Below are 24,862 nucleotides of genomic sequence, written 5' to 3'. Positions count from 1 at the left end.
TCGTCAACAGCAGCATGTAGAAATGTCTGCAGAGACAAGAGAGACAAACTGAAAAAAACTGTGGTTGTTGACTAGTGTTATATATATATAGCATTATATATACTAGTGTAAATATTGCGTATTCAAAAAAAATGTGATTTCATTGACTTCCGGCTATGACGCAGACCTGTAGGAAGTGGAGGTCGTCTTCAGTCTGTGAGAGCTGCTCCAGCTCCGTGTTTCTGCTCTGCAGCTCCGAGATTTCTTCCTCCAGTTGTCTGATGAGCTCTTTATTTTGTGTCCAGGCATCTTTTGGATTTTCTCCACTGAGGTCTAAAGAGAGCTTGATTTTCTCAACTCTACTCAGTCTCTCTTGAATCACTTGCTGAAGTTTCATCCTTCTCCGTTTTAGTTTAACCTGTGAAAAAAACAAAACAGCGAAGCTGCGGTGAAATGTGTCAAGCTGCAGACACAGTGTAATTAACGTTGTTCTATATATGTATATATATATATATATATACCGCCAACACTGATGCTAATTTGATTTTATATTCCTTTGACAGCTGATGCAAAACAGACCTTTTGTCAGTGAGTTTCAAGATTTTAGGTTGAAGGTCAAAATCTGCAAGTGCTACTCAAAAATAGCTGAACTCTTTAATGTGGTGCTTTTATTAGACTATACCTTCTTCTTTGTTGCTTCGTTGTTGATAGAAATAATATGGTGGCCCCTGTGTTCTGTCTGGGAGCACATGGCACAGATGCACGTTTGATCACTCCTACAGAATCTGTTTAACTGCTTCCCATGCAGTCTGCACACAGAGTCCTCCAGGTTCTTCACCACACTGATCAGAAGATGGCGCCCAAGATCTTCACTCCGGTAGTGTGGCTCCAGATGAGTGTCGCAGTATGAGGCCAGGCACTCCAGGCAGGACTTGACTGCTCTATGCTTCCCCGGGCAGAAATCACAGAGAACCTCACCAGCTTTTAAAGGCATATCTGCCTCCTCAGTCCGGCGACCAGGAAGTAGTGTTTGTTCTGTTTTGAGCTGTGGCCTGGTGGGGAAAAAGGCCTTGCAGAGGGGGCACTGACAGGACCCTTGGATCCTCCAGTATTCACCTATACAGCCCAGGCAGAAGCAGTGTCCACATGGTAGGGAAGCAGGGTTGCTGAACTCCTCCAGACAGATGCAGCACTTAGGAGGCTCTGACATTAGACTTTGCATGTGTGTGCACAAACATGCATGCAACCCGTGGCCCGATTTGGTGTGGTATCAGCACGCACACATGATGGTGTATTCCATTGATTGTTGATTACAGTATATCTGAAGAGAAAACAAACTTGTATTAGCATATGAACATATAACATATGAATTACAGAACTTCTTTATCAATTTATCTCTGGTGGCAGAATCCCAAAACAGCTGAACGTGTGTAAGAACGACAACAGGAATAAAAGGGTTATTTCTGATTCACTCAAAAAACCTCTTTTCTTTGAAGTTTCATTAGAGTACTCAGTCACATTCCATCGGTATCTTCTTTGACCCGGCCAAAAAGGGGGGGGGGGGAAATGATTGAATCTACATTTCACACCTTCCTGTTAATCCCATCGACTGGGAAGTGAAAGTGTCTTTCCTGTTGTGTTACTTTTCTTTTTAATCAAGCATTTGACTTTGAAAACTCAGATTTTATGGCTTTTATATGTTGGACTTCCTGTTTGGCATCAGGATCATCAAACAACTATTTTGAAGTACATTATGAAAGCTATGAGACATATTGAGAAACATGACATAAATAAAACAATTAATTTCAACTTCACACGTGTTTGTGACATCACATTGGAATTCTAGAATCACATTCTAGAACACATTAGAGGCTCAGAGTTTCTCACATTCTGGATCAGATCTCACTACACAGACTACTGAAGACAGCTGAAGTACGTATGGTATAGATTGTCTTATCTGACAAAGATATACCAGAGACAATCCTGGAGAAGGAAAACAACTCTGAGGTCACCGTGGATCGACCTCAAACATCTACGGAGTCTGCTGATCTTTCTGCCTCCGAATCCAGAACCGGGGCAGAAAGTGAGAACCAGCTCTGCTTGTTTGTCACCTTGCTGACGGTGAGAGTAATGACCAAGTGTCACGCTCTCCAGAACCGCAGGCAGGAGGACTGGGTCTCCCACACAAAGAGACTAATAAACCAGACGATGGAAGGACTCGCTATCACTAGAGGATTCTGCCCGGATGACAAGAACACCAAGAAAGTGGGCAAGGCTGTGCTGAAAGACCTGCGATAAGAGGCTTCTAGAGTCTTTAATTTTATCACAGGATCCAGTTGTGGACGCAGCAATAGTTGAGTCAATGCAAGTCCACATCAAAGAGATGTCTGCTCGCCTCGCTGAGAACGCTTCCTCCAGCTGTTGGTGGAAAGATCTGCTCCAGGTCCTGGCTATCACTGCAGGTTACCTTGCTGCCTTCTTTTTAATTGCACTCATCCCATAAAACTGCACACCAGCAGCTGCAGGTAAAGGAGGTTTACAGCAGTGCAGCAATGTTCGTCCAATAAACATGTTGCGTTATATTTCTGATGTCTGAGGAACTTCCTAAAGTTGTAAAATAGATCATGTGTAATAGCTGACCTTGAGACACACACACACACACACACACACACACACACACACACACACACACACACACACACACACACACACACACACACACACACCAAGCAGCTCGTTGGTTACAGAGGTTATATACATGTTTATCGAGGCTTTAACATGGGAAGGAGAGAGCATAGATTATACAGAAATAAATATATGAATAAAGAAACATTTTTATATATTTTGTTGTATAATTAAGTTTGGGCCACTACACAGTGTAAGTATTTTGTGTCCATTCTTAGTAGGAAAATATTCCTTCAACAAGTAGAAGCCATAACATCTGAACTGAATAACCTTCCAGCTAAGAGTATTAATCATAGACTGGCTTTCATTCAGAAGAAAGGTGAGGATGCTACGTCAGAGCCATGTGGTCATTTCAAAAATATTGCACTGGTCAATCAAAATCGAGATACTAGTTAGACTAGTTCAAGGTGGTCAGTTGATTGCTACATTTGTACATACAGTACAAGTTAAATATGTTTTTGGATTTATAATTAGACAGTCTAAAGTGGCTAAAAGTGAAACTGAGTCATAACTTACATGAACTACAAACAAAAAAAGATTAAACCTTTAGCCTACTTATAAATACTGGAACATTAAAATTAAAATATAAAACTCACTTACCTTTCATGTGTAACTATCAGCTTGTATTTCCTGAGGCTCTCGCAGTGTTGTGTTGCACTCTTATCAGCTGGACAGGTAAAGACACACCTATCAGTGCTGGGAAAGAGGGTTGGACTCCTGTCAACAGGGCCGCCTCCTGTCATTTCCTGGATGCTCATAAACTCATGTACACCCGATAAAGCAGGTGATGTTTCCTCATAACAATTTAGCTGCCGCTCCAAAAAAGGGCAACAAAAATGCAAAAAATAAGTTTATTTTAGTGTTAAAGCAAATGAAGATGTTAATAAAGTATTCTTCCTTTATTCTAATGAAGAAAGTCAATAAATGTTCATAGACTGATGTTAAAATGAAAGAATCCACTTGTGTCATGACAGCATTGTGAAATCGGTTATCACCTGATAAGGAGTCCTTTGCATTCATTTTAATGACTGTGTGAGCTCTGTGGTTGCAAAATATTCATGGAAAATTCAGCATTTTTTAAACCCTTCCTCCGAACTTGGCACGACAGGTCTATCTCCACTGCTTTCCGGTGTCGCAACTTTCCTCTTATCTATTTGGACTGACATCTCCTCGATCACCATGTTTGTGGAGATCTCAGGCCCCACGTGGAATCTTTTATGACACATTAGGCAGCTGCGTAAATCACTCTTGTCCCAGTGCCTGCTGAGGCAGGTCTTGCAGACGTTGTGACTACAAGGTGGTGTGACGTTCAGACAGATCAGACACTGGAAATGATCCTCCGGCAATGAGGCACTCAATGATCTCTCTAATATGCTTTATATATCTGTTCTTTCCGGCTTTTTTCCCCTTGTACTTAATACAGACACAAACATTTTGGTAAAAAAATAAGCCAAAAAGTTACATAAATCTTTAGAATCAAGTCTAATTTTAGGATGTTTACAATGTGAATTCTGACCCGCCCAATCAATAATTTTCACCTGAATCAACTTGTATGTCTTAATCCTGCATCACATTCTTACAGTTCTGTTTTTTGAAACCGAAAACAACAGAGAAACTGCTAAATTTGTTGAAAAAATACTCACCTGACTCACTAGTTCTTCTGAATATGCTAGAGGCCTAACTGTCTTCATAATCTGCAATTTATGGCATCACAAACAATTCAATAGTCATCATCTTGAGAAGAGCTCTGAGGAGCTGCAGTGGCTCCAGTTACTAGAAGGCAAGTGACGTAATTTTACTGAAATTAAACTTAACAGTATTTTCCAAAAGCCAATGAACAAAGAAATAATGACATTTGGGAATATTTGAGAGCACATTTATTGTTATAAATCATGAACTCACTCAGCATACAACATTTGCAGCATCAATCACACTTAAATAAAAATTAACATGCAATCATAAAATCAGAGATCAAGAAACTACAATTTCTTTTGATTTTTGAAATATCATGCATTTAAAAGAATCCTTAATTTTTAGGAAATACGCTTATTGCCGTTTTCGCTGAGAGTTATAAGAGAAAACTAAAACCGCTGTTACAACTGGATGGTACATATATTTAGCTTTATAAAACGACTGGAAACAGGGGGAAACAGCTAGCCTGGCTCTGTCCAGCACCTCTAAAGTTCACTAATTCGCTAAGCTAACTGCCTGCTAGTTCAAGGCTGTGTCTCAATTTGGATACTTCAGTTAGTAGGCTACACTGTGTACACTATCTACTTGCGTAGTGCGTGAATTTCGACAGGGTAGTGTTGTCTCAAATCGTACACGTCTGTTGTGCACTTTCCGGAAATCACGATAGCCACTATTAGCTAGCTAGCTAGCATTTGCGTTACCTTTCGCGGCAATAAATCATTACAGACTGCTAAATTAGCCCAATAAACATACTGAAGGCTTATACCTGCAACAGTATGGTGTTACTTAGAGAGAGAAAAAACACATGTATAACATATAAACAACCGCAACTGCTGCTGGGGCCTCCCTTTCCACTACGTAGCCAAGATGGTGACCGTTGAGGGTGAGAAGTGCCACCCGGGTACTCATATTGCACTGCATTGCAGAAAAACGCTAATTAGCCTTAGCTTTATATTCAGTGTACAGACATGAGAGTTGTAATGATCTCATCCAACCTTCGGCAAGAAAATTAATATGAAGTTTCCAGAAATGTTGAACTATCCCTTTAATTAAGGTTTTATGAAACTTCTATTAACCGTTATGAATATGTAAGGTGTACAATTAATATATTTTTAGAGCTACCCTATACCTATATAATGTAATAAATATACAAAACACAGGATTTCATCAAAACTAGTATGGCGGCTACAACAAAATACAATCAGTTTTCAATTTCATAAAGATTTTTTCAGTGCTGTTTTTACTGTCAAACTTGTACTTAGCTTTGCTTGATCGGGCTTTTGTCATTCACAGGACAGATCACGATGGTATCAGAGGCTTTATCGCAGCAGTACAGGTAGAAAAAGGGCAAGATCTTCACTGTGAACGTATCTTTGAATGTGTAAATATGGGTCCAAGCCTTCACATCGTAAAAGGACACTTGCCCCTCCTCGTAGTCCACGTACACACCCACTCGCTTGGGCTTGGGGTCGAGGGGGAGCGGTATTGGAGGGGTTGTTGACACAAGGTACCCCTGGCCTTTCTTCATGGCCAGAGCCCAGTAGCCTTGTGTCGTGCTTATGGATATCCTGCCCTTTCTGTTGACAGAAGACCTGGCCACGCCCATGTACCAGTCGTCCTTGTCCCCCACCTGGACCTCCCAGTAATGTCTCCCTGACGTGAACCCCTCGCGGCCCAGGACAATGACCACAGTGTCAAAGCGACCAGGGTGATCTGGGAGGTCCTGCCATGCTCCCAGGTGTCTCACCTGATGTCTGTCCTGAGAGAGCTGCAACCAAGGGTTGGCTGAGTCAGGGTCCAGAGTGACGTCCACTGCAGAAAGGCGAGACATAATGAAGGATTTATTTTGTTGGAGATCAAGACCATGAAAAGATCAAACCAAATGTAAAATAATACCTGTATATTTCAGAATCTTCTTGATCTCTGTAAAACAACCGCAAGAAAGATATAAGAGTTTAAGATATACTGTATGATTCTGATTCTGATTCTGGTGATGCTCTCAATTAAAAATCAAACAGAAAAACATATAAAAGATGTATTTGAACGTTAAACTAAATCCTACCACTTTCAGACAGTTTGCCGATCATTTGATTTAACGTTGCCTCCAGTTTGGACAAGGATCTCCTGATCATGCCGACACATATGGCAGTGGGAACACTGGTCTCAGACCAGTCTTTGACAGAAGGAAGGGTGCTCAGGGCTGGGAAAGCTCTACGGAGAATAATCAGGAGGTGTTGGATTGGAGTACTCTAAACTATATTTAACTACTTCATAAACAAACAAGATTGCAAGATTATTTTGAAAATGATTGGCAGCCTACAGTTTATTTTAAATGTTGTGCCTTTGGATTGCATTACAGTTCAGAACAGGAAGAGGGCACTGTTGTTACAGCACAAAGCAGATGGTGGAAGAAAAGCCAAGGGAAAGGTTAATTTTACCACCACCCTTTAGTAAGACAGCGGAAGAAAACAAAAACAATTGTTATTTGCAATAAAAAGCTACAGTGGAAACTCTTAATAAGAGATGCACATTCAAAGATGTTACCCCTAGCATGAAATTGAGATGCCAAACATCTCAATCATGGAAGGATTGGAATCTGATCTATCTTAAAACATTATTTAACCTAAATTTTTCTCTTCAAAACAACAATAATCTGTAACCTTTAGGAAGTGGATGTGGTCGGTCCGAGCCACTTTTTCCAGGTCTGTGTTTCTCCTATTCAGCTCAGTGATTTCCTGCTCCAGTTCAGCGATGAGTCCTTCAGCCCACCTCTCCGTCTGCCTCTGCTTCTCCTCAATGGCCAAAACCAGCTCGGCCTGAGTCTTCTGGATGGAGCGCACCAGCTCTGAGACGAGCTGGATGCTCTCCTCAACCTCTCTCTGAGCGCTGGCCTTGAAAATCAGACCAATTACACACGTTTATATTGAATAATATTCTGTGTAAATGCATTTCCTGGTGGTATTAGAATGTGATCGAGCTCTGTGATCTCCGGAGGACTCACTTTGTTTCCTTCCACAGAGTGTTTGATCTCCTCCACCTTTTTCTCTCTGTCCTGGATCATCTGCTGGACGTCTATTTCTGTCCTCTTCAGCTGCGCCTGCACAACATTTCACAGAAACAAGGCTGATGACAGACATGCACATGATAACCTGAGAGACACAAATATCTCCATCTTTACTTTTACTGTTGTAATTGTTGTCCTGGTTTTGGGGGCAAAAGCTTCTGGCATGGACCATGGAGCTCGCTGATATGAAGACAACTTCCCATGCACCCCATCAGGAAATGATTTGACATGAAATTATGACGGGTGTAATTCCTATTAACACTACTAAGTGGTAAAGCTGCTCTCTGGAAACATAAATAATCAGGCTTTAACCTCAAACGTGTTGCATGGAGTGCAATTACATTCAGGTTAAAGGTTAAATCTTTTCTGAACACTGAAAACGGCATTGTTGCATGACACAGGAATATTGTGGTTTCTTAAAATTCCTGCTCGTTACAGTTTCCTGGGAAGGATAATGAATAAAAAATAGATGTTGCCATCCAAACTACAATGCAAGAGTACAAACATGTTTTTTGGATGTGAAAAACCCATTTTAGTATGGACAGAAGGAAAATGGAGAAAACCGATGACCCCAAAGTGACATATTTTATGGGTATTCAATATGATATTCAATGTATAACAATAACAGTGCCGAACAACTGATAAACTGTACAATTAACCCAAACAGTGATTGCAATAACTGCAGGTTTGTGTAAAACGAGCAATTTTGATGAATTTTGAGCAGATTATTTCCATCAGAGATGAGTTTTCCTGTTATTTTTAGGAAGTTTTACAATTCTCCGTCTGTATTTTTAACTATTTTTATTTTTATCATATACATAGGCTTTTTGTAGTTGTTTCAACTGCATACTTTTCTAATGCAAGGACGGGGCTGTTTAGCAGGGAGGGGAAGCTCTGTGAATATAGTGTCCAGGTCTTCAGTGTATTTTATATAATAATGGATTTAAAAATTATTTGTATTCACAGAAATTAATGAAATATTGATATATAGGCCAACTGTATATTTTTAAACGTTGTCCTACGCCCCTTTAGATTAAGAAGGCAATGCGACCCCCTACGAAGCTTTGGCGACCCCTAGTGGAGGTTGGGACCCCCAGGTTGGGAACCAGTGCCTAACACTACTCGGTACTGGAAAAACTAATCATATTACTAACCAACAATGAAGATGACAATCTCACTGCTTCTTCACAACTGTAATTCAGAGTCAGCAGGAATCCTTGAAAGCTGCTCTAGCATTTGTCAAACCAAGATTTCTGATCAAATTGTCTCACCTTCTTCTCCATCCATTCTCTCTCCACAGGGACAGTGTAGTGCGCCCTGTGGTCAGTCTCGGTGCAGAGCACGCACACACAGGTCTGGTCCTTCTTACAGAAGAGCTCCAGGAGCCTCTCGTGCTTTGGACACATCCTGTCCTCCATGTTAGCAACAGGCTCTATCAGCTTGTGCTTGGTGAACCTGGCGGAATGAGACGTCAGGTGCTCCTCGCAGTAGGAAGTGAGACACACGAGGCAGGATTTGATTGCTTTTGGCCTGCCGTCCCCCAGGCAAACATCGCAGAGGACCTCCTCCCAGGAAGGAAGTGGGAGTGAAGAGGAGGTAGGTGGAGGGGATGAAGAAGCAGGGATCTGAGGTGACGGTGGGGGTGATGTTTGGGGCAGTGGAGGCGGCCTCTTAGCTGTGGCTCGGGGTGCGGGTGAGGGTGGAGGAGAGGTTCTGGGTGCTGACACAGGGGGGATCAGCGGTGGTAACTCCTCTGGTAGAAGCTGTTTCTCTCCTAGTGTCTCTTTCTTACTCCTCTCCTCCTCTTGCTTCACCTCCTCCAGAAGCTGCTGATTCTGATCATTCTCCAAAAGCCTCTCCTCATCCTCCTTTTTCCTTCTTTCCATTGTCCACTTCTTTTCTCTCTCTTCTGCCAACTCCTCACTCACTTGTTCTTCCGCACTTCTAACCCTGATCTCCTTGAACTGCTCTGCAATTTCCCTCAGGACCGTGTTGACGCTAATATCAGGCCTCTTGTAGAAAGACTTCTTACACATAGGGCACTGGTACAAAGGGCTAGTTTTCCAGTATCCCAGGATGCAGCCCTGACAGAAGTTGTGACCGCAGGGGATGGACACGGGGTTAGTGAAGACGTCGAGACAGATGGAGCAATGCACTTGCTCTTCAGAAAGGTTCCCAGTGGTGGCCATTCCTGCACGGCGGAGAGGCAGGGTCATTTTCAACGCAAGCAACCAGGCTCTGAATGGGGCATCAAACCTGCTGTGATATTGAGGTTGCTGGGGTTAGATGGCGGGACTTTATTTAGGGTCATTTTCATGCAGATTCACAAAGCAAAGCATGACAGGACTCATTTATTATTACAAATGCAAGCCAAATATCTGAGAATATAGATTTTCTCTGTAATAATTGAGCCCTTGTGAGTCTTTGGGGAGTGTTGTTTGTATTGTTTGTTGTATTCTTTTTTTTAAAGGTGACATATTATACTGATTTTCAGGTTCATACTTGCATTTTGGGTTTTCTACAAGAGCATTTTTAGATGCTTTACTGTTCAAAAAACACATTATTTTTCTGAATATACCTGTATTCACCCTCTCTCTGAAACGCTCCGTTTTCACGCCTGTCTCTTTAAGCCCCCCTTTGAAAAAACCTACACTGCTCTGATTGGGTTGTGAGAAAAATATCTATATCTATAATATAGATATATTCAATTTTAATATAAACTCATAACACCTTTGAGAAGGATTACTTACATTTAGATCAAGATATACAGATATAACTTGTCACTGTCCCTGGTGGACAAGCGATGTAATGGCAACATTGTTTCAAAGTAAGTAACATATTTTTTCACAGCACATATTCATTATTTGCTGACATATACCAATACATTTGTAATGAGCTAATATCTGCTGGAAATATTGTCAACAATAAATGTTTTTGTGTTGTTTCAGACCTTCCATATATTTGCTTTTTAAACATTTGGGTCTAACATTGATTTACGTATATAATGCTTGTGTAATTAATCTAAAGGCAGTATGTGTGAAACTAAGTGAGTTTGACGTGTAACTCAAGCAGCTCTCTGCTTGAGGCCTAGGTATCCACAGCAGACCGGATTAACATCTTTCCAAAAATATTGGTCTAGCCAGAGACCTGTCTTGCTGTGCTTCGCTGCTAACAAAGAATAATCTGGATTATTTTTGACATGGAAACACCGTGCCTCAAAAAATACAAAAATGTAGCTACAGTTGATGTCTTCTCTTGAATCTGTACTAAACTGATCGCAAAAGAAAAAAGTCCTTTGCTCAGGTCACAGCAACCAAATGGTAATAAAAAAGAACACAAACAACACTCCCCTGAGAGCACAGAGAAGCAGATGTGAGGGTATAAAAATTAAAACGCAGGAGAGGACGAAGAGACGACAGAAAAAGCAGAGATATGGGGACACTCACCAGAGAGCAGCTGCCTCAAAGCTCCACTGTGCACTGATACATGAGACAGGCTATAACCACTGCCACCTCCAACCCCCCCCCCCCCCACACACACACACCTAACACCCAAAATATACTACCCCCCTCCCTCTCTTTTTACCCCAGATACAAATTTATACCCCCTGGCTATGGCCCTCACAGGAGGACTGGCTTTAACTCTCCTACAGTGGAGTCAGTGTTGATCTGTTATGGCTATAATTGTAGTTTTTTTTTTTTTTTTTTATAAAAGGTATAGTCATATCTTTCTTTCTTTCTTTCTTATCTTTCAGAGGAAGAAGCTAACACTCAAATTTCTCCTTCACATGTCGAAGAAAAAAAGAAAAAGGTTGATTCTGTATTTGTTTGTGATTGATCATCTTTAATAAACATGTTCGGAAAGAAGGTACAAAAGCAAACATCTGATATAGAAATACAGAACATTGTTTCAAGGTCCTTGAAACATTCCTGGATCAACATGCATATAAAATAAATGCCCATTGCAAACGATGTCATAGTCCTACAGTATGTACAAAAGTTTCTCATCTGGCCCCCCAGCCTAAACCTCTAACTGTACGTCTGCTAAACCACTCTCGTCCTCCACATGTTTTTACACCAATATATCTGTTTATTTATGTACAATCTGAGATAAGAGTATACAGCATGAAGGAACTATTGGATGCTTTTGATTAACCAAATTGTAAATACACTTCTCTGTAATATGTAGTCCGTCAATAAAATACCATCTACATTTTTGTTTCCTCTGATCCCAACACACACTGGCAACACAGTTTGTTTGTTTTGAAACTGTGGCTCAGTGTCTTTATAGGATCTGTGTTGAGCCTGATTCTACTTGAGTAAATGCAATAATGTGCCCATATGATGAGAAAGTTGTTGCAGTGGGCAGTTTTGATACGCACAATGACTTGCTTTGTTTTTATTTCATTATATTGAAAGTTGTTTGAGAGAAAGTGCTTTGCAAACAAGTAAAACTGTCTTCATGTTGTCAAATCATATCTTAAGACAAAAATAAAAGGGCAAATGTATGAAAAATATGTATCGGCACTATGCGCCACACTGTTTTTGACCTAAAGATGTTACAAAAGCTGATTTTCTGTTGACTTGACTATCAGGAGTGTTTAACAGAGGTTATAATGAGAGGTGAGGAGTTCTTCCCCTCCTTGTTGAGACAGGGGCTGAAGATTGGGTACAGACTCTCGCTGAAGGTATCGACGAAGGTGTAGAGATGCAGACGCGCCTTCACATCGTAGAAAGTAATCTGGCCTCCTTCATAATCCAAGAAGATCCCCACTTTATTCGGTTGGGTCGACAGCAGTAGAGGCAGGCGGGACGATGCCAAAGCCTTCACCTCTGCATTCTTTAGCCACAGGCACCAGTATCCCCCCTCAGGATTCAGCTTGATCTCACCCTTGCGACGGGCTGAGGCGCTGGCCATGCCAAGCGTCCAGGACGTCTTGCGCCCCATGTCCACCTCCCAGTAGTGTCGCCCGAAACTGAGACCTTCTCGCCCAAGGACGAAGAGGGCAGGGCTGAAGCGTTTGAGACTCTCAGTGTGGGCGGTTTTACGCTCTTCATATCTCACCTGGCGGCCGTCATCGGACACAATCAGGTTCCTCTGGGCCGTGGCAGGGTCCAAAATGACCTCACCTGGACACGACAGAGAACAGCAGAATACTATATAAAGACATTTCTACTATCACAATAATGGATGGTCTATGCCTGAACATGTCTGCTTGATGCAACAGTGAAAAAGACATCATCTAAAAGATTGAGTTCCTTCTGAAATTGGCTGTAATCCCCCCAAAAACGCATCACGATTGGACTCAAAAGGTATATCACTAGATATTACCCAAAACAAGGTTTCAGTGGTGGAAGACGCACGCTTTGACAGTCAATTAAATGGCCGTTATCATTGGCAGCATAGAGGTGGTAAGGCCCTACTCTTCCCCTACTGTAATTGACTCATTAGGTTATAATCATCTATTGGTAAACTGGATTACCGCTGGGAGGTTCAAAATTGTTACACTTATTATGATGGTCGCAAAGGAGGAAGTCAGGTGTAAAGACCGACAAAGGAAGGAAAAGGGTTTGTTTTTATAAATCTTGTGCACACAAGTTATAATCTTATACAAGATAGAAAATAAATATTTGTTAATTACATGGTATACATAGACCCATTTTTATAGTACGACAAAAATTGGAGTAAAAATTCTGAAATGCTACAACGTTAAATTGGCCACATGCCCCTGGATCGAGCTTGCTGTGAGGAAGTGGCGCCATCCTGTGGGCAATTTGGTGAAGTGAACATTAAGTTAAGTTAAAAAAAAAAATCACAATAAATAAAAAAGCACAAGTAGAAACTGCTGATCACCAAACTGACTATTTAAAGTCTTACTCACTTGAATAATTCTGCACCTTCCGGAGCTCTGAGAGAGAGAGAGACCAAGTCAAAGTCAGCAAGTCATTCAGCCAAAGAGTCAAAGTCAAAGCAGATGGCACGTGTGGGTGGTAAACATGTATCTAATCCAGAGCTGTAAATGCTAGAGACATGTGCTGCTGTCAGTCAGCTCTCCGCTGTGGCGTCTCCGCTGATTCCAAGTGAGTGAACTGTGGCATCAACACTATCTCCATCTGTCCTGACCATCTTGTATGTGTGAATGTGTGAGTGTTGTGGGGGGTGCTGGTGCAATGATGAGTCACTTTTCTATTTCAAAGTGCTCGTACAGTGACCTACATATCCCTGTGGTTGATATTAAACAAGGAAGGATGGCTTTTATTGTAACTTGGCTTTAAATCAACCAAAAGCAGCGCAAGCTGTAGGAATATTGTTTAGTTTCACACTTTTATTTTGAAATTATTCAAAACTTTTGTTTTCTGAATAAGAATTTGCACAAATTAATCCATGCATGTCTATTAGTAAAAGGAGTGTAAGTATAACATTTACAGTGTGACATTTTGTAGTAAAGGGGATGGACAAAATAACAGGAACACCTAACAATACAGTACAATAGCTTCTCATTATGAAGCTTAGTTATTGTTGTCTTAACAAAATAAAATGATTCATTCAAGTTTTTACAGCCATAGTTTCTTGTATTGTGTCAATGTGTCATGGAAACCTTCCTTTACTTGTTTTATTTCCTGACACATCTTTTAAAAATCACACTTTAACGTAACAGAGTAAGCCCTCACCTTTGCTGTACAGTCTCTTAAGCTCCTCGTGGAACTTGTCTATGAGGCTGCTGACGGAGGAGCGGATGGTTCCCAGGTAGAGGTCAGTGTTGATGCTGACCGCCGACCAATCGGTGGGCTCGGGTAGGGGCGTCAGCGTCGCCAGGTTCTACAGGAAATGAGACACTAAGGGTTAAGTAAGGTAGGAATAAACTAACATGTAGTAATCGTGAAAACACTAAATATGATTTATACTGGGGTAAACAACCTTGACAGTGTGCAAATGTGTCTCTATAAATCAAAGTTAATAAGTGCATATCAGAAGAGATACAGAACAGTGCGTTTGTCTGTGCACTCTCTCATCACAGCATTGGGTATGTGCGGCTGCATGCCTGATTTGCTTCCTCTCATACTATCTGGAAAAACTTCAAAGACGTCTTTCATGAAAGAAAATCAACATTTTATCTACATAAACAGTCCAGGGTAAATGCACGAGGGGGAACTTCCAGAACAGCTGGCTCTATTCGAAGAGGCTTTTGATGTTCCCTTACAAATCTCCTAGCAACTGCAGCTGATGCAGGCATGGAGGTCCACTGGATAATTGGATATTATGTGAATAATGCTGATAGAAAGAGAGACAGTATTAAATATATATATAGTTCCGGCTTGGTTGGCAACATTATTAATAATTATAAAGTCTGTTAAGGTGGATGTCTATCAGATTTGCATTAATGTTATTGGAAATTCAGCAGCAGCGTGCACGGCTCTGTCTTCAGGATTTGAACTAATTAGCTCCCTCGCTGTCCTAAATGCATATTAAGTGTTTTGTGTATGTAGGCTACACCCTAGAAAACTGACTAATGAAGTAATACTCAATATGCCAGCATGCATTTTTAAATGTTCAGTTGGAGTGTGGTCTTGATTTCAAATATTGATCATCAATAGTAATGAAAGAAATGGAAGAGAAACGCCAAGAGCTGGAGAGAAGCTGGTGGAGTGCTGCCCGTGTGGCTCCAGTCGCATCGGGAAAACACCAACATGTATTTACTTTGAAATTTGACATGCATCTCACGTTATTTCCTGTTGTTGCAAAATGGGTTAGTCCAAAAGTCCTTGAGAAACTTTTCAACTTTTTGAAGTTTTCTTTATTCACAGCTAAATGTGCCACCTGCACATGAAAAACAACCTCCAGTGGCCGTAATTATAACGCGAGCATTTCTAGAGCTGGACCAACATTGTGTCACTTGAAAGTCCCTCCTACCTGAAGGAAGACCACTTTGTCCGGGGTCTGTGCGTAGGCCTCCAGCTCGTTGCTCCTGCTCCTCAGTTGGCTGAGTTCGTTCTCCAAACCTCGGGCCAGTTCCAGAGCGTGACGTTCGGCCTCACGTTGCCTCTTGGCGATCAGCTCCACCAACTCCGCCTGACTCTGCTCCACCATGCGCTGCAGCTCCGCATACACTTGCCAGCTCTCCTCCAACTCCTTCTGAGAGCTGGCCTGCAAAGGAGGGGGGGGGGGGGACATAGAGGAGGGGATTGTGAATACGTTGGGCTGTCAAAATCACTGTCAGTGAAGTTTGTCTCAAGAAGGATTTGACTTTGAACTCAAAAGTAACCCAACAGTCTGTGAAAACTGTTGCAGGTTTTATTTCTTCTGTGGATTTGAAGGAGCTTTCTAAAGGTGACAAAATAACCCTGATGATGTCACAGTGATGTCATCAAGGTTTTCTCAGCTTGCGCTTGAAGACTAGAAATGTAAAACAGGAAGTATGCATTACAAACTGACGGTGCAGTCAGAAAGAATTGAACGACACAATTATTAGTTGCATTGTGGGAAATGTAGGCTTGAGCACCTTTTGGAGCTTAATCTGTACTGTAGACTTAAAGACAAGATGTTTGTGCCTCTACTGATTTAATTTTCTTTTATAAAACCTAGATGAGTTTCTTAGATGAACTAATCACTTACTGCTGTCCACGAGAAAGCTGTTATTTTATCTTGTCATGTGTTTCTTTTTTAATGTCTTACAAAATCCCTTTGAATTGCCTTGTTGTTGAAGGTGTGTTACAAATAAACTTGCCTCGCCTTAAAGCGTCTGCTGTCTACATTGTTCTCATCTGTCAATAACAGGGTTAGGCCTAAAATAAACCATTAAAGTGCAACAAATTAACCTGTGAAACGCTGCAGTTTCAGTAGTCACAGCTTCCTTCGTTTCCTTAGTGTCTGTCTGCTACTTGTAAAACTGGACTAACAGGTTACGTCTCCCCCCCAAAGAAGTGTAGGAACTCCCCTGCTCTTTATCTTAAAGTTACCCTACGTAGGTCTCAATATAACACTCCAATATCCAGTTTTATTCTCCAACAAATATACACAAGTATAGTGTAATAGAAGTGTATAAAGATACCATTTAATTTCCTTAATATAAAGTTTATATTGCAAACTCATTTTCCTCTTCAAAATGTTGAAGAATTCAGTGATGCATCGTCTTTATCTCAAAGTCTATCTATCTCTGGTAACATGATCCTCATTGTATTTACTTTTTTGGAAAATTTCACCAAGCAGGAAACAATGAGCAGCACTTCACTCAACCTGTGCTGATAAGAAGGAAATGTACCATTCAAAACCTCAATAACGTTTGAGCTATTTTACAGCTACAATCCTTTAAATTATATAAACGAAAGCAGTTTAATCGTTCACGTTGTCATTTCTCCTCCTTGAGCTACTGTGATGTCAAACAGGGTGTGGGAAACGCAGGTGAATGTTTAACCTGGTCGCACCGGTTGGACAGCCTCAGACATGGATCTGAGTCTGGTGTTCTGTAGCGAGGTTGTGTTTGTTACACAGAGCGACGCCTGAGAAAGATGTAAAACTACAGTATGGTGGGTGATCTGCAACTGAATTTTCATCCCAAAGCGCCCCACAGCAACAGCCTGCTCACGTTTTGCATGCTTGCCTGGATCACAGCGCTTCTTGAAGTGCAAACAAAGCTACATTACAGGAGACTGGGTAAATATTTAACATGCAGGATGTGACGGAAAGCAACACGACACACTTTGAAACACATAACATGCATGTTTAAAACGGAAAACTAGAAGACTGATAATAAATTGTGGGTATTGGTCAGTCAGTGCCACCCTGTCTTAACACATGTAGGCGTACACATGCACAACCGACCACTACTACACTGCTTGGCTACACCGGGCTTCCTTTATGATGGCTTTCACGAGACTTATCATTTAAAACAATAAATGTGTTCAATTTTGAACTCGACATTATTTATGTGGATTTGATCACATTGGGGATACTGTAGAGGCATTGTCACAGCAGCTGTTGCTGCCACTGGAGCTGCAAATTGACACCAAAACTTTCCAACACGCTGTGTTGTGTCACTCCGGGCTCTAACACGCAGTAAAAACACGCAGTAAAAACACGCAGTCACAACACGCAGTAACAACACGCAGTAACAACACGCAGTAACTCACACGCAGTAACTCACACGCAGTAACTCACACGCAGTCACAACACGCAGTCACAACACACAGTCACAACACGCAGTCACAACACGCAGTAACAACACGCAGTAACTCACACAGTCACAACACGCAGTAACTCACACAGTCACAACACGCAGTAACAACACGCAGTAACTCACACGCAGTAACTCACACGCAGTAACTCACACGCAGTCACAACACGCAGTCACAACACACAGTCACAACACGCAGTCACAACACGCAGTAACAACACGCAGTAACTCACACGCAGTAACTCACACGCAGTCACAACACGCAGTAACAACACGCAGTCACAACACGCAGTAACAACACGCAGTAACAACACGCAGTAACTCACACGCAGTCACAACACGCAGTCACAACACGCAGTAACTCACACGCAGTCACAACACGCAGTCACAACACGCAGTCACAACACGCAGTAACTCACACGCAGTAACAACACGCAGTAACAACACGCAGTAACTCACACGCAGTCACAACACGCAGTCACAACACGCAGTAACTCACACGCAGTCACAACATGCAGTCACAACACGCAGTCACAACACGCAGTAACTCACACGCAGTAACAACACGCAGTCACAACACGTAGTAACTCACACGCAGTAACTCACACGCAGTAACTCACACGCAGTAATTCACACGCAGTAACACCACGCAGTAACAACACGCAGTAACAACACGCAGTAACTCACACGCAGTAACTCACACGCAGTAATTCACACGCAGTAACAACACGCAGTAACAACACGCAGTAACACCACGCAGTAACAACACGCAGTAACAACACGCAGTAACAACACGCAGTCACAACACGTAGTAACTCACACGCAGTAACTCACACGCAGTAACTCACACGCAGTAATTCACACGCAGTAACACCACGCAGTAACAACACGCAGTAACAACACGCAGTAACAACACGCAGTAACACACAATAACACACATTAACAACACAAAGTAACACACAGGCGAGCTCTTGTTTCTCACCTTGATGACCTTGATGGATTGTTTGATCTCGTCCAGTTTCTTGGTTCTCTCCTTGATCAAATGTTTGAGCTCCGACCTCTTCTTACCCAGATTACTCTGCGAGAAAACAAATCCAGATTGTGGTTTACTGGATTCAATATGGACACAGCTTTTTCTTTCATTTTTGCAGAATGCCTTTTTGCTTTTAATTAAAACATAATTTAATTAAAAGGTTTCTGTGTCACCAATAAATTATGTAGTTAATGTCAAAACTATATCTCATTATTACTTAAATGTAGCATTTTTATTGTTTTGCATATTGTATTATTACAGGCCTTTCTTAAATAATACCGACAATAATTATGGTTACTGTCAGTACTTAACAATCTGTGGCTGCAGCTCACCATCTTCTTCTTCCACTCGTGGTCTGCGGAGACCATGTCGTGGGTCTTGTGCGTGGCCTCGACGCAGGTCGTGCAGATGCAGGTGTGGTCCGTGCGGCAGTAGATCTCCAGGAGACGTTCGTGTTTCTTACAGATCTTCTCCTCCAGGTGGAAAGTGGGTTCGATCAGACGATGAGATGTCAAAGACTTCACCTAGAATTAGTGCAACGAGGAAGAGAATCATGAATTTGAATGGGACTGTGAGCATTTCTGATAATATCATATATTTGGTGTTCGAACGATAAATATCCTGAGGTTTGGCATAATACGATGCATGGTGAAAGTCTTTATCTTGTGGCATCACTGTAAACTCATGTTGTGCATCAATGCATTTTTTAATCCCACAAAACAGGACAAGGACAAAAAAGGAGAAATAAAACCAATATTTATTCACGTAATAATCCTAAAGAAAATAAAACAGACCTTTTTATGATGTCTGAGGTGGACCTCGCAGAATGATCCGGGACAGTTCACACAAGACTTGAGAGCCTTAACCTTCCTTCCGATGCAGGCATCGCAGGGAACCTCCCCAGCCCGGGCAAACTCCCCGCTGTCGGTGCTGCCGTGGCTCATATCTGAGCTCAGATTCAGTGTGGATCCCCGCGAGGACCCCCCGGCCCCACCAGCACCTCCGGCCAGCATCAGCCCCTGGAACTGGGACGAGATTTCAGCCAGGACCCTGTTGACGCTCATCTCGGGTCTTCTGGAGTAGCCCTTCTTGCACATGGGGCAGAGGAACTTCTTGCTGTGGTTCCAGTAGCCCTGCAGGCAGGCCTTGCAGAAGCTGTGGCCACATGGTGTGGTGATGGGCTCCACGAACACCTCCAGACAGATGGAGCAGCTGAACTGGTCCTCAGAGAGGGCACGGCTGACTCCCGGAGAGCTTGAGCCTGGAGGAAAGAGGAAGACAATTGGAGAGATGTGATTAGATGCAAAAGTCTTTAGGTACATTGCCAGATTGCCAAATTCTCGACTGGAGTCCAAGTGACTCCTGTCTGATCTGATAAATATCTGTAGGAAACCTGCACCTTTTCAAGCTTTTCAGCACCTCACAGCTGTGATATACTAAATGTTTATATACAGTAGAATGATTACTTTGTTTCTTCATCACATTAATCACATGTCTACATTAAAGCGGCAACTCTCTAACCTTGAACGCAACATGGAAATGCTAGTGTTTGCAAGGATTTCCAGCTCCATGTATGTAGAAAGAGTAAATCTGGATACGTTTGTGCTGCCTCGCCACCCACCCAGGGGGGGCTGTTCACACCTTTATATCAGTTATGAGTCACTAAGATCACATTCATGTCAGAGTCATGAGACGTGACAGAAATGTGAACTGCTATGAAACTGCCCGAGAGGGCATTTCAGGACAGCAGTGGAGCTTTCGCACTTGCAGTTTTAGAAAAACATGGTTTAATATTTGACTAGAAATGAGGGTGGTTTGAAGGCACAATCTGACAGTAATCGGGCTATATGTGCAGATTTGGGATGGAAACCTTGAGGTGAACCACGGCGGTGACAAAGCAAAACTCTTCCCGTTACAGCGAGAGAAACGGGCCTACGGTAGGATATGTGGTGTTTGTGTTAGTCTGACTGCAGGGTCAAAGTTCAGTCTACAATCTGCACCTGTTCCACTTGAGTTAGGCGAACACAGAGGCTTTTCACTCGAGCAGGAAGTAGATTTAAGAGCGTCACTGTGTCCAGAGGGAGGTGAGAAAGTATCTGAGGAATGCAGAATCTCAGGACCTTCTACCTCGCATCGCCTGCTGCAGGTGTAAAGGAAAACACAACTCCCACTTGCAATGTACACCAGCTACAACAAACCACCACTGCTGTAGGCATTACTTAAGCCGACTTGTTATTCATGTAAAATATTTTCTTTTAGTTTTTACTAACCGTCATTAGTCTACTAAATGAGACAAGATTCATCAGCTAGTGAATCTTCACTTCAGGACATTAAGTCAGTAACACGAGTAGCTGTGTTTTTAAAATGTTGTCCTTCCCAAACAAACACATGCGCTCAGATGTAAGATGACACCAACACTACACATCTAATGAGGATTGTAGAAAACGTTCAGCCTACACTTTTGGTCACTTCTTCTTCTTCATATGTGTGTGAGTTGTACAAGTTGAACGATGTTTCACTGGAGAGAAGTCTGATTGCTACTCTTCGACTGAACATATGGCACAAAACTCTACAGAAAAATGTTTCTTAACAAAAGATTCACAAAACTTAAAAGTTGTTTGTCCTACAGTCAAACAACAACAACAACGAGGTAATCACTGATAGAAACATGTAAGATGAAGTAGAACTTACTCTGCATGTTTCCCTCTGACGTGGAGCAGTGCAGTCCTTCACTTCATGAACTTTGCTTTTTATCCCACAGCAGCAGGTGCTGCTCTCTTCCTGAAACTTGAAGTGTCCCTCCCACTCTCAGTGCGACACACCCAAACATCCACACATCCCCTCCCCTTGTTATTGCACTCTGATTTTTATGGCTGTGCGCTGTAGAAATGCTGACTCAGCGGCAGCTTTTAAGAGCCTCCTTAATACTCCCAATGTTTTAACTTAATTGTCATTGCATACTTATGTTGTGCTTGTTTTAGTATCATTTACTTTTAGCATTTTGATATGCTCTTTTTTTTAAATATATATTTTGCACTTTTATCTGTTTTAAATTTAGTTTGTTTTTTTATTAGCTTTCTACCTGCTTTATGTTCCTAATCTTTGTATCTCATACTTAAGCTTGAAAAGTGCTACATAAGTTTATTATTATCATGAAATATATTAATTACTACAGTCTATTGTGCACCAGAAGGTCTTACAGACAGGTGCGGGGGATTATAAATTCCCTTTATTCACCTTTTTTATTACTCTGATAAGTGTCACGCTGATAACAGCATCTAGATTTGAAAGTGAATGAATTTATCACCTTGTTCTCGTTGCATAATATGGTTATTTTTTATTTTAAATGATAAAACCCTGCACCCTGCATCCCGCTGATCACTTGTACTCACTTTATTTATCAAGTCTCAGTTCCTTAACCATCATCTGATGAAATTCATGACTTTTACAGTACATTTTCTTTCAAATTTAAGACAACACTTAAGAAATATAATATTTATATATAAGAACTGATTTCTCATACAAGGCAAACAATTAAACGTATGCCAAGAAACATACAAAAATGTACTTAAAATGTCTACATTTGTCATATCTCTGAGATATTTACTTACTGCAGTGAACTGTACAAGTACAAACATCACACGAAGATATCCAACCTGCATATTGTTGCACTTTCTTAAGCTCTGCGGGGACGACAGACCAGAATTAGTAATGTGATAAATGATGCTTTCGATGTGATAAATGACAAGAGTAGTTAAATTAATAAAAAAAAATAGCTTGATTAATCAAATCACCTTAGTGGCAACATAGTTTATCCCTTCTTCATCCAACAACCTTCCACTCGTCAGACTGTCAATGGCACAGAGTCAGAAATAATGAGCAACCAGTATGATCACACATTAGACTCATATAAGGAACAACTATGGCAAAGGGCACAAACAGAAATAACATCAAGATAAATAGTATACAGGCACGTTCAAAATTCAGTCAACATGAATCACATGAATCATCCACTGTTATCGTAAAAGCACTGTATAGAAAAATACAGAATAAATAGATAAAATAAATACAAAAGAAGAAAACTGAATTATATTGCTTGCCAAAACAACAAAAGTTTACAATTAGTGCACCTGTACAAAGTTAATACAAAATAAATAATGTTTTCATGGCTATTTTTGTTATACGTCTTTGTTGTAAATAAAGTTTTTGGGGAAAAAAGTAATGTTTACGTTCACTGGTCGAACACACACCTGGTGGGTGTAGCATTTAATGAACAGTAGCCTCAACAAATGCACAATAATGCAATGAAATTAAGGACTACGTCTTTATTGGTTATGGCTAGCACTGTTCTCGTTTCAGTAATAAACAAAACACCTTAATTACTTATTTCATTCGCCACCCACATGAAACACACCTACACCTACTGATGCTGAAACAGGTGCTAGCTGTTTCTAGCTAACATGCTAATGGTGGCTCCTCCAGGTGACTCCTGCGTTAGCTGAGGGGCTGTCACCTTCAGTGAGGACTTTCTGCTGCTTTGGACAATAATGCCTGATGTAACTGCAGAGCGTCATTCAGGTGAACGTCTTATTTATTTATTTATTTATTTGAGGAGCAACGTTGTGTGTGTGTGTGTGTGTGTGCGCGTGCACTCTCTTTCTATGGTAATAACGGTGCAGTCTCTCCTTTGCTTGGGTGTTTGTGGCTGTACTTTATATTGTTTATATGTTTTCTGCTTCGGTGATGTTTTATTCTGCAGTTGATTCCATAAGAATATATTGAATTAATGTGGCATTATATTAATTGTTGCACCCGCCGTGGTGTCCACACACACCTGAGGAAAGTGGTGTATGCAAAGTGTGTATATATAACATTTATTTACTGTTGGTTTGGACATTTGGACTAGTAAACGGTAGTATCATATCATCATAAACCCACCCTTCTTTGGCAAAATGTAATGCAGTCACTACTCTAATACTACTTACTGACCTTTAAAAACAAAAAAACCCATACATTTGTACTTTAACTTGAGTAAAATATAGTCCAGTGTGTGTGCCAACATTGTCAATCATTTGTGTCTGTTTGAGTTTATTGTTCTGTTTTCTACTTCCAGAGCAAATAATAAAAATCTCCTTCAGTATATACCATAGCCCAACACAGTAGAGTCTGAATGATCCTATCCTATGCAGTTAGCCTGTCGTTAGTTGTAAGAAATAGGTCTTAGAGCAAGAGCTTCCCTGCAAATTCAATGCAATACCCATATCTCTTAATGTATGTAAAGCCCCTCTACAGAATGAAAATCCACTTCCCTGCTCACTGCACATAGATTCTAAGATATCAAGACATACCTGGTGTTCTCTTGGCTGTTCGCTCAGGTATGACGGTTATCATGGTATGATCTTTTTTCCCTCTTTGGACCACTGGGTCTAACTGCTGAAACATGACCTCTTTGTATTTTCTTAATTGTATTTTCACGTAGATCAATGAACCAGTAGCGCATTGTCCTTCTGCTCTTTATGCTTTTAAATAAATTGTTGGGATTGTTTGTATTTCCCAGCATAGGTGTTGAGGTTATCAGTCATTTCCTGTTTAGAATGATGTAAGACAACCTCAATGTGTTAATTGTATTTATACACATTTTCCCCTGAGGGCTGAGATATGACTTCTTTCTTAAACCCTCAATTTGGGTTAGAAAAAACCAAACCTTTTTAAATGTTATTGTATTTAAGTCAGTGTAATGCAGAGCGCAGTGTTTGAAGCTGCAGTGCTGTATCTCCGCCACCAGAGGGCGGCATTGGGCTGCAGTGAGGGAGGAGCAGCTTCTGCACACAGACACTTTACATTCATGTTGCATTTCTACCCTATACTGTAGCTGGAGCTGTCGTCCATGGCAACGTATGTCCACAACCACAGCACAGGCTTACATTTGCAGGTTACGTGCATAACATATCCAAAAGTAATCAATGCTGGGGGGGGGGAGCTTCCAAATATTGGAGAAGCAAGTTGAAGTCACAATGCAGTTAATGTGATTTGTATTGATTTTTTTCTATTTCTGTTTTAAAACTTTGAATAATGACCCTCAAATGCACTGCCTGTCGAGCTCTCTAGGTGATTGATTTCTTTGCGCTGCAGCATATTGACAGCATTGATCATTCTCATTCAATGAGACACTAAAGAGAGGGCTCTGTTCTAAAAACGACCGACATGTCCAGGTCTCTAAGATGTTATTGATCGCTCT

General features: G+C 41.3%; 3 protein-coding genes across 3 annotated transcripts; all 3 read right to left on the bottom strand.

Annotated features, from left to right (window-relative positions):
• Positions 1-139: 139 nt before the first annotated feature.
• On the bottom strand, positions 140-3,284 carry LOC115024023 (E3 ubiquitin-protein ligase TRIM47-like). Its single transcript, XM_029455403.1, has 3 exons — positions 3,265-3,284; positions 662-1,300; positions 140-397 (listed from the first exon to the last, which is right to left on the bottom strand). The coding sequence occupies exons 2-3, from the start codon at positions 1,199-1,201 to the stop codon at positions 140-142; spliced, it is 798 nt and encodes a 265-aa protein (XP_029311263.1). The 5' UTR covers positions 1,202-1,300; positions 3,265-3,284.
• Positions 3,285-4,524: 1,240 nt separating this feature from the next.
• On the bottom strand, positions 4,525-10,893 carry LOC115024042 (E3 ubiquitin-protein ligase TRIM39). The gene is made up of 7 exons (XM_029455422.1): positions 10,867-10,893; positions 8,692-9,679; positions 7,358-7,453; positions 7,004-7,247; positions 6,419-6,565; positions 6,253-6,279; positions 4,525-6,168 (listed from the first exon to the last, which is right to left on the bottom strand). The coding sequence occupies exons 2-7, from the start codon at positions 9,634-9,636 to the stop codon at positions 5,615-5,617; spliced, it is 2,013 nt and encodes a 670-aa protein (XP_029311282.1). The 5' UTR covers positions 9,637-9,679; positions 10,867-10,893; the 3' UTR covers positions 4,525-5,614.
• Positions 10,894-11,246: 353 nt separating this feature from the next.
• btr12 (bloodthirsty-related gene family, member 12) lies at positions 11,247-21,451 on the bottom strand. Its single transcript, XM_029455421.1, has 8 exons — positions 21,316-21,451; positions 19,419-19,885; positions 18,957-19,148; positions 18,574-18,669; positions 15,332-15,565; positions 14,092-14,239; positions 13,302-13,328; positions 11,247-12,549 (listed from the first exon to the last, which is right to left on the bottom strand). The coding sequence occupies exons 1-8, from the start codon at positions 21,320-21,322 to the stop codon at positions 12,011-12,013; spliced, it is 1,710 nt and encodes a 569-aa protein (XP_029311281.1). The 5' UTR covers positions 21,323-21,451; the 3' UTR covers positions 11,247-12,010.
• Between the last annotated feature and the right edge of the window lie 3,411 nt (positions 21,452-24,862).

Source organism: Cottoperca gobio, chromosome 18 (genome assembly GCF_900634415.1).
Source record: "Cottoperca gobio chromosome 18, fCotGob3.1, whole genome shotgun sequence".
Classification (NCBI taxonomy): domain Eukaryota; kingdom Metazoa; phylum Chordata; class Actinopteri; order Perciformes; family Bovichtidae; genus Cottoperca; species Cottoperca gobio.
Note: the sequence above shows the minus strand (reverse complement) of the source record. Positions and strands in the feature narration are given on the sequence as shown.

Bases quoted from the DNA above. Each gene is read 5' to 3' on its own strand.
- LOC115024023 (XM_029455403.1), bottom strand. From the start codon at position 1,201: ATGCAAAGTCTAATGTCAGAGCCTCCTAAGTGCTGCATCTGTCTGGAG. The intron at 398-661 runs GTATAGTCTAAT...TTTTTTTCACAG, and splicing joins ACGAAGCAACAAAGAAGAAG to GTTAAACTAAAACGGAGAAG.
- LOC115024042 (XM_029455422.1), bottom strand. From the start codon at position 9,636: ATGACCCTGCCTCTCCGCCGTGCAGGAATGGCCACCACTGGGAACCTT. The intron at 7,248-7,357 runs GTGAGTCCTCCG...CTGATTTTCAAG, and splicing joins ACTCTGTGGAAGGAAACAAA to GCCAGCGCTCAGAGAGAGGT. The intron at 6,280-6,418 runs GTAGGATTTAGT...GTTGTTTTACAG, and splicing joins CGGCAAACTGTCTGAAAGTG to AGATCAAGAAGATTCTGAAA.
- btr12 (XM_029455421.1), bottom strand. The intron at 15,566-18,573 runs GTGAGAAACAAG...CCTCCTTTGCAG, and splicing joins AATCCATCAAGGTCATCAAG to GCCAGCTCTCAGAAGGAGTT. The intron at 12,550-13,301 runs GTGAGTAAGACT...TGTCGTGTCCAG, and splicing joins GAAGGTGCAGAATTATTCAA to GTGAGGTCATTTTGGACCCT.